Genomic DNA, 10,258 nt, shown 5'->3' with positions numbered 1-10,258 from the left:
ATTGTTCTGTACATAGATCTAGAAATTTTCCATTCACTTTTGGAGTTACAATTGGACCTTGTTTGCTAAATGCAAAAACTAGAGCACATTTTTATATGTTCAAGAGGGCATTGTACTGTACATAGATTTGGAAATTTTCCATTCCCTTTTGGAGTTACAATTGGACCTTGTGCAAACAACATATCCAATTATAAAAGCAAAGTCACTACATCTAGGCAACCAGAGTTGCTGATCTAAATCTTTGAGTGGAGATTGCAAAGTGACAAGTTGAAGAGTTTGTGTGCAACTGTTTCACAGTAGAAGAGTCCATGGATTTGGAGCTATGTGTGGTCACATCAGTAAGTACTACATGAGGTAGCAGTAGATTTGGGGTTAAGTCCATTGTAAAGTCCTCATTTCTATTCGTGAAATGTTGCCTTGAGGACTTTTTAGGTTAAATCGTTCTTAGGTTTTTTTACTTTGAAACCACAATTTCAAAAGTGTTCCTAGGTCATCATTCTTGGTGTTCATGTGATTTGTGCTTGTTTGATATTTTAGTTATTTTAATCAAGATCATAATTAATTGATTAATTAATTACGTGGTTAAAAGTTGGTTAATTTGGTGATAACAAGGGTTTAAAAGCTAAATAGATTTCAATTGGATTCTTAATTTTGCGCCACGTGTCTTATGTAAAATTTTTAATTTTTGTGCCAAATAAGTTATAGTGTAAAACTAGAAGAGTTTATATAACAAAAAAACTATACAGATTCTATGAACCCGAAGAGTTTATATAAAAAATTATATAAATGCTGCAATGTAGAAATTGGATTGTCAAAAAAGCTAAAATCTTTGAATTCTGTCTCTTAAATGGAAACCATGAAATTGTTGATGAAGTTTTAGAGAAAAAAAACAAAGCAAGTAACTTTGTTATTACCTAAAGGTTTTAGAGAAGCTCGTTGTCTTCACTACGCCACCATTCTCTACCTTAGGTCCCTTCCTTCTCTCTCTAAGTAAATAGTTCTTTATGGTCAATTCTTATCTCTAGATTTGTTTGTTTGTTTCCTTCTTTATCTTTTTTTTTTCATTGTCACGAAGGTTCATCTCTCTCTCTCTCTCTCTACAAATTTCCCATTTAGTTTTGATTCTCTTATTTGGAATACAGATGGATTTTTGTCACTTTAGGAATTTTGCAACTTCAACAGTTTAATTTTTATTGATTTTCAGTCCTTTTTATCATTGTTGTTTAATGTTTCTATGCGTAAAAACAAGTTACAAGCTAGTATATATTTAAAGTCAAAACTGAGTGAAAATTAAATTAGATTTTCAATTAGAGTATAATTTTGTGCCACATGTCCATATAATTTTTTAATTTTTGGGCCAAGTGAGTTAATAGTGCAAAACCCAAAGAGTCAAAAAGAAAATAAAAAGAAAAGGAATGGTTTGGTTTGACTTTGACAAGGAAAAAGAAAGGTTTGGAGAAAATTAAATAAATAACAAAAATAAAATTTATATTTATATTGGACTTAGGCTTCAACTAAGGACTCATTTTCTTCTATAAAAAAAAAAAAACTTAGGTTTCATTCCCATCTAGACCATTAAATCACATACACTACAAATAATAGAAAACTAATATTATTTGTTATGAATATATTTTTTCTTATATAGTATTATTATTATTATACAAATAATGGTTGGACAAACTAAAATTGAGAATTTTAATAACTAATCATATAAACAAATTTATTTATTTTTAATTTTTTTTTTTTTTACATTTGTTTCAAATAAACTTATATTTATTTTATATGTAGCTACTTTATATTTTCAAATGTACAAACATTATATATAAACTTAGTAAAATTTTAATACCCATTTAGTTATGTTTATTTGTAAATGCATCATATGTATAAGCATCGGTTGTAAGCTATTTATTTTACATATAATTTTTTTTCTTATTTTTCTTGATATTTTAGCATATGTTTAAGTTATTCGATATTTCCATTCATTTACAAATTGTTAAGTATTAATGTCAAGACTAAAGAGGTCAACACTAGGCATGGCTGGGTTTCAGCCGAAAGTAGATGGATTCTTTTTTCTAAGGCCGCAATTGACTTTCTAGCAATTGTCCTTAATAAAATTGATAAATAGACTATATTTATAAATAAATAAAAAAGAAGAATTCTTACAAAAATAGTATACAAATCATATGGAAAGGCTCTTTTATTCTTAATAAACATTGCATTGTCACAAAGATAAAGAGATATTCTTCTTCTTTGTTTCATGAAAATTGATCTCGATGAGCTATGTTGCCCATCAAATCAACAATCAAACGATCCAATGAAGAGTGCGAAGATCCACCATCCATCAAAGCTTTCCTACCTTTTTCTTTAATTTCCTTCACGTTCTTCCTTATCTCACTATTGGGGTCCATTACTTCCCTTATTCCTCTCTCTATCTCCATAGCCGTTACAATAATTTGCTTACTTTTACTGTAATCCATTTTAACCTCAGCAGCTAATCTCAACTCTTTCACCATCTCAAAAGCATTAAGTTGTTGTTCAGCATAAATTGGCCAAGCGGCAATAGGCACACCAAACCAAAGGCTCTCCAACGTAGAATTCCACCCACAATGCGACACAAATCCTCCGATTGCTGAGTGGGCCAAGATCGCCACTTGTGGAGCCCAACCAATAACCTTACCAATACCTTGTGTTCGATTGATGAACCCTTGTGGCAGAATTTCCTCAAGGTTTGTGTAATCACTTGGACTTGCAATCCCACCACTTGGTGGTGGCTTGCGTAAGGACCATAGGAAACGACAGCCACTATGCTCTAATGCATATGCTATCTCTTTAACTTGGTCTTTTTCAAAACTTCCCATGCTACCGAAGCATAAGAACACCACTGATGATAGAGGCTGATCATCGAGCCACTTCATGACATCAAAACCATTTTGGGGCTTTTGGGTCTCATGGGTTTCGCCCTTCAGGTTCATTATAGGTCCCACAGGGTAAACTAGTGGTGTTTTGGCATTAAAAAAGGAGTTTATTGCGAAGGGTTCAAGTTCCATGAATGTATTTATAATAATACCCTTTGTTTCTTTGAACCGTCTTGCTAGGTTAACAAAAAAAAGGGGGTTATCTATAAGTCCAGAAGGCAAGACCTTAGCTGGGACTTTGTTGACAAAACTTGGCACAACCAGCTCAGTGTCCGAGTCTTTGTAAGCCAAAATGTCTTGGTTGTGTTCATCATGAAGGGTTTGATTATAAAAAGTGAAACCAAGAGCATTAGCACTCGAGGTGAAGTATATGTATGTAGGGATACCAAATTCATTAGCTACATCTATCATCGGTGTACAGAACATGTCCAAGACAAATGCAGCTACTCGAGATGTATCAGAGCTCGGCTCGACAAGAGTAAGCTTGGAAAGAACATCTTTGAGTAGGGGTTTTTGGCTTTCTATAAATGAAAAGAAATTGAAAGAAGTGGTGGGTTCGTCTTCAGTAGGGAGGTCAATGAATTTGATACGATTGCTGATGGAGGAGGAATTAAGTGATTCAATGTAGGCACTAACCTTTGAGTCAGATGGTTGCTTCATTATGAAGATCTTTATCATGAGCCTGTCGTCTCGTTCTGTAAATAGCTTTGCAAGCTCCACCATTGGTATGAGGTGACTAATACTCGGGGTTGGAACGAACATCAACTCCATTGTCTGCTTCACCAGATATTTTTATCAAAACTTCTTCTCTCTGGCCTTTCTTTCTATTGTCGTAGATGTGTATGAAAATGTGCAAAACAATAGAAATACAATGTGTAATTGATATTCAGTTGTAGCTTTTAGTATTAGTTATATAATGTTTCATATCTTGTATAGAGAGAGAAGTGAGGTCATGGCTTTGCTGGCCTTGGCAATGGGATATATATATTTATAGGGCCTGTTTGGGTGATATCAAATTCATATTTTTACATTTTAACAATATATTACATATATTTTCACAAACTTTTTCACTCACACATATTTCAAAAAACTACAAACAACAATTTTCAAACTACTCTACCAAACACTCTCTTAGTCACTTTTGGACCTCAGAAACAGACATTAATTATTATTATTATTATTTTTTAAATAAGGATAATTTAATGATATTTTGGACGGAGAGAGAAGTGAGGTCATTGCTTTGCTGGCCTTGGCAATGGGATATATATATTTATAGTCTCTTCTGGACCTCAGAGGCAGGCATTAATTATTATTATTATTTTTAAAATAAGGATAATTTAATGAAGAGACGAGGAGGAACATTAAATGTACGTTTGGTACACTGAATGTAGATTACATTAGGAATAATAATCTTTATTACTGGGAATAGAAGACATTGTAATGGAATAATTATTATTATTCATTAGTTTGGTTGCTACATATAGAAAACTTGTAAAAGAAAATGTATAAGGAAATTTTACATTTTTGAAAATATATTAATTTTAAAACCTATTATATACCTTAAGGAATAGTTATTACATCCATTTTAAAGAGGAATAGCTATTCTTCAATTTAAAGAATAATTATTCCAATATAATAATTAATTCATGTAATAAAGATGCAGCCAAATGATCGAATTGATATTACACATAAATAACTATTTCGTTACAAGAGTTATTACGGCATACTAAATGTACAGTAACATTTTTAACTCGTTGGAAAAGTCAAATTGCATAGGATACAATTTAATATTTAAATGAGGTAAAGTTTGAATATTAAATGATGTTGACGTTCTTCTAAAAAAAAAAAAAAGATGATGACGTGGGTTGTTGATGACTTGTCATTACTTGTCAAGCACACAAAACAACAAAAAGTTAAAATTAAAATAAAAAGAAACATAAAAGGCCGAAGAAGATGAAGAAACGTATGGCTTGAGCAGGCAAAGAAGAAAAAGCAGCAGCAACAGAAGCTGAAGAGAAGTCGGCCAAATAGATCGCTACAGGCAATGTGGTGGCGACAAGGGCACATAGTGACAAGTCACTAACAACCCGCGTCAACATTTTTTTTTTTTTTGAGAAGAACGTCAACATCATTTAATATTCAAACTCAACCTTTTTTTTTTAATATAATATTATGACTATTTAATACTTATTCGTTTTGTGTGCATTGCCCACACACCATAGCACTACAATGACCATGAGAATTTATTTGTACCCTATTTTAGTATTATTATTATTATTATTATATATATATATATATATACACATGAGACAAGATTTTAGTATAGTATTTAGTTGCTGTTCTTTAAGTTTCTCTTTTAAAATTCTGTTATGTAAATTTTTTTTCATAGGATGAAAGTGTATTTTTTAATTAAGTAGTCACATGGCTGAATCTTAAGAAGTGAACCTAAGAAACAACACCTAAGGTACTGTACTTAAATTTTGTCTATATATATATATAATATGTATATTCCTGAGAATACTATATATTTTATATAATTAGTATAATGAATTAACATTTTAGCTAGAGTTTAAATTATTAAATAAGATATGAGCCGATAATTTTAAATATTGTAAACAAATCATTTAGGCTTTGACCAATGGATATACAACTAATATATATATTTGATACTTAGCGATAAACCTAAAATGATACACCGGTATTAACAAGTACCAAAATATATCGTTCTCCTAATCAAGCCGAAATGATTTTCGGTACAGTATTAACTCCTTTAATTCAAGGAACTCTTCGTGGATTTGAGGTTTACTACCTAGAAGCTAATAGTTTAGTTTTTGTCCATCAAAAGAGCACCGTGTGTTCTTTCTTCAGGCTTCCACAATGTCAGTTGGTATTAGAGCCTTGACTTACCTTGATTTGATGGCTAATCGACGAGACGGTGACCACCACACTAACGACGTCAACAACACAGTCCTTACAAGGGCTAAGTTCCTTGAGTTTTGTAAAGATGCTTGTAATGAGAATAAAAAATTTCTTGAAAAGAGTCAGAAAATTATAGGCGAAATGCAAAAGATTGCTACTCTTCTTGATAGGAAATCATCTCAAAACAAAAATGATTAATATATTCAAAGACGCACTCCTACCTACAAGAAAATTCCATTTTTGGATGGAGATATGTGTAAGTTGGATGTTATTGATTGGCATCTTGATTTGGAATAGTATTTTAATTTTTGAAAGATTTGTGATGAAGAAAATGTGTAGATTGCATCTAATAAATTAGACGGTGAAGTAGAGGAATGTGGGAAGATATTCAAATTGATTGAAAGCAACGAGGTAAGTATCCAATTCACTCTTTACAAAGAATGAAAAAAGTATTAATTTATTTATGATTTCCTAATGACTATTATGATATACTATATTATACAAGTGTTAATTATAAATTTGTATATTCATATGAAAAGCAATATGTTCAAAACATGAAAGGTCAACCACAAAACCAAAATTATCACAGCCAAATCCATGTGTCAAGTAAAGGAAAGGGTTTAAAAGTTGACAAGAAGCAACCAATTTCTAAAGAAAAAGTTGAAGTAGTTAAAAAAGATCAAGACTTGTAACAAGTTATTGAATTGAAGATTGAAGATACCACTTGTCAAAAGTTGATAAGATGTCAAAGAAAAGAAAGTTGAGTTGATTGTGGATAGTGACAGAAATCAAGAGATGATAATTATTAAGAATATTTTGGAAGATCCAATTGAGGTTAAATATGATGATGAGTCCATCATCCATAACTCCCAGGTTCTAGTTGATTTGTTAAAGATGACTACACAATATGTTGATTTTTTTGGAGTAGAAAATTTTAATTTAATTGTCAGCCCTTTGTTAATTGATGTCACAAATAAATTGAAGGTAGATGAGAAGAAATTTTATGCTACACTTCATGAAGAATTCAAGTTATTAAAGCATTCAAAGTATTTGTTTATTTGGAGTGGAAAATTTCAGATTTTGACCGTCAACTCAAGGACGAGTTTGTTTCAAGTGGAAGGGTCTAATACAAGACACAATTTTATATTGAATTTTACTATTTTATGTAATTTTTTGTTATTTTAGATATATGTGATTTATTTCCTTTGTTTTAGGTGCTTTTAATGCTGTTTAGTCAAATTATGGTTTTATATACTTTCGTAGCTGTCTTAGGGTTTCCTAGCCGCCTTAGCGTTTCTTTTTACTATTTAAATGCATTATAGCCTCCAAAGGCAATTCAATTTTTAGACTATTATTGATGAAATATAGACACACACACGCCAGCATGAGATATTCCAAGCGTTTCGACCGGAACAAAACGAAATATATAACATTATTTTGTGTCCTAAAACCTAATTTATTGGTATGTTATAAATAAATCAATTGTTTACTTATATGAGATTATTTGTATGAACTAATTGGACATTATCATATAGTTTTTGAGATGCATTTTATGTGATTTATGTGATGTAATTATATAAAATATAAATTACAAGTTCTTTGTAAACTAGAAAATCTAATTTGTACTCGGTGATGAAATTGAATGTTTTATTTGTGAAGACTATAACTTTATAACATGTCAACTAAGATGATTTGTCTTAATTATGGAAGAAGAGACTTCTAGTTTATGTGTTGACATGTTTTAAGTGTGTAAGACACACTGAACAGGATTGCTATAAGATTAATTATTCATTTAGCAATTGTCACTTGAATAATAAATCTCACATCTTCTATTTTCATAGAATCTCAATTATGAGAGAATTGTGAAGCCAATTATGAAATATAGACTGCTTTGATATATCAGGAGTGTGATCTAATCTAACAGTCATGTAGACACCCAATTTTGCACCCATAATTTAATCAAGGAGAATGACTTGAATGACCAATCCATGTACCCCAAAAATCATACTTGCATTACATGCATCATTTTGTCTTTGCATTACATGCATTAATCATTCATTGCATATCATAAAAATGATCTTGAGATTCTAATGGTCGCAGTGGTGTTTCCGGTTATCAAATTGGACTATCAGATCGAAAGATATCGCATGATTTAGTTTGCATGGTCAACATGCATTGTGTCTAGGTAGATTCGACCACACATGATCAATTTAAATTAATTATGATTGGTTAAACAATTAAAATTAATTAAATAATTTTGTGATTGTTTGATAATTAGTGTTTAAAATAGGGATGCATGCATGAGAATAAAAGGGATAATTGGATAACAATAAAATTATGGATAATTTGAACTTTATCAAGATTTATTTTGGGGTATTTATCTACAAGATAATTGTTCTTAAATATCTTGAATTATCCAAAAAAGAAATGAAAAATCATAGGTGGAGGACGAAAACGCATCTAGGTACAAGGACTGGCTAAAAAACCCTAAAAGAGGAATTCAAATGGCACCCAAACACGAAAGTGCATTCAGAGCCATAGGGCCAACTTGGCACTTTTGGAGTGCCGAATGGCACCCTAAAAGGGCTAAATTTCCCTGATGTCGACTTGGCCCAACGACCTTCAGATGACGATTATGCATACCCTTTTCAATCTTTTCGTAGAAGGATTCGTTCGGATTCAAACCCTAATCATCAGTACCTATTTTTTTAAGTCTTCTAGCCTCTATAAATAGAGACTAAACCCGATAATTCAGCACCTTTTTTTTTTTTACGCTCTGAGAGGCATGCATTTTTTACTCTTAAACCACCCATATTTTTTATCTCTTCTTTGAGTGTTACTGCTTAAATTAGGGTTTTTAAGTTTCAAAGAGAATTGAACAAATTTCTTTGAACCCTAAAACATCCTCTCAAGAACAAAGTGTGCTTATGCAAGGGGTTGTTTCCTTCACCATTTTTTTCTTGTGATGTGATAATTCATGTTATATCTCTTTCTTTTTTTCAAATATCCATAACATGAATTGTTAATTGTTGTTTTGTTAAAGCATGATTGTTTTTTATGTGATTGTTATAATCTTTTTCTTGAATGTCAATAAATTTGCATGTGAACAATTATTATTTTTTAAATAAAATAGATCTGCATCTTTATAAGATGTAGATCTGAATTTTTCTCAATACAAAAAAAAAAAATCTGCATCTTTATAAGATGTAGATCTAAATTTTTCTCAGTACAAAAATAGATCTGCATCTTGATAAAATGTAGATCTGAGTTTTTCTCAACATAAAAATAGATCTACATCTTTCTTAAATTTAGATCTGAGTTTTCTCAAACAAAAAGAGATCTGCATCTTTATGAGATGCAGATCTAAATTTTTCTCAAACCAAAACTGATTTACATCTTTCTTAAGATGCAAATATGATTTTCTTAATACATGCAAATTGATGAAATAAAGAAAGAGATTATGTATTATTGTATTTGTGTTTATGAGTGGAATTCTCTTCTTATAAAATCTTTTTTTTTTTTTTTAAATATATAGCGAAAGAGATCTGAATTTTTGTCATCAAAAAATCATTCTTTTAAATATAAAAAAAACAAATCTGAATTTTTATCATCAAAAACCCTTCTTTTTTTACATCCCACAAACACAGATCTATATTTTGACAAACTAAAATCAATTTTTTTAAACAAAAAAAGAGATTTCATTCATAAATAAATTTGTGTGATTTAAGTTTTGTCTCACATGTTCAACATATCATTCTTGACATGCATAAGAAAGTACATTGGTCATAAGAGTCTAGAAGACCAGACTTTGTCTGGGTAGAATGGGTGCCTAGCACCTTCCCATTCTGTAACCTAGGCCCCGGATTTAGGTTTTTGGTTTAGTAGATCTAGCATTGTCTTTATTTATTTTGGGTAGAATGTAATGAGGACAATAGGCCATGTAATTATTTGATAGATTGTAACTAGGACCCAAAGCTATGTAATTTTCAAGTTTTTCAAGATATGTAATTTTTATTAAATCAATGAATGGAACTATTCAATCATGTATTTTGTAATTATTATTTATTCTTATTTTTTTGCATAAAGAAAAATAAGTGGCGACTCCATATCACTTACCCAAAAAGAGAGGTGCCTTAAAAGGAACCCAAATCTCTTTTTTAAGGGACGCTTTTTGTTGAGGTCGCTCACAGGTCAAAACTTCAGTATGGTGGGTAATTACACGTAGTGTTGGTGGAACACATATTCTCAAGATGGAATTCATAATCTCTTACTATAGAGATACAAAATATCCCTTTGAGATAAGTTTAATGGGAACTATTTATTCTACATCAGCCACTTTAGTAAAGAGTTACTAAAGTTTATATATAATGAAATTAGTATTAAATATATGAATAACTAAAAGATTAAACAGAGGACTCAACGAA

The 10,258-nt window shown here is 30.7% G+C and overlaps 1 protein-coding gene across 1 annotated transcript; it reads right to left on the bottom strand.

The window, feature by feature from the left end:
* Positions 1-2,105: 2,105 nt before the first annotated feature.
* On the bottom strand, positions 2,106-3,814 carry LOC112037228 (anthocyanidin 3-O-glucosyltransferase 2). The gene has a single exon (XM_024070041.2). The coding sequence runs from the start codon at positions 3,684-3,686 to the stop codon at positions 2,256-2,258; it is 1,431 nt and encodes a 476-aa protein (XP_023925809.2). The 5' UTR covers positions 3,687-3,814; the 3' UTR covers positions 2,106-2,255.
* Between the last annotated feature and the right edge of the window lie 6,444 nt (positions 3,815-10,258).

The sequence above is a fragment of the Quercus suber genome, unplaced genomic scaffold, assembly GCF_002906115.3.
Source record: "Quercus suber isolate HL8 unplaced genomic scaffold, Cork oak 2.0 scaffold_222, whole genome shotgun sequence".
In the NCBI taxonomy this organism is placed as follows: domain Eukaryota; kingdom Viridiplantae; phylum Streptophyta; class Magnoliopsida; order Fagales; family Fagaceae; genus Quercus; species Quercus suber.
The sequence above is the reverse complement of the archived record's forward strand: the minus strand, read 5'-3'. Positions and strand labels throughout refer to the sequence as shown.

Bases quoted from the DNA above. Each gene is read 5' to 3' on its own strand.
- LOC112037228 (XM_024070041.2), bottom strand. From the start codon at position 3,686: ATGGAGTTGATGTTCGTTCCAACCCCGAGTATTAGTCACCTCATACCA.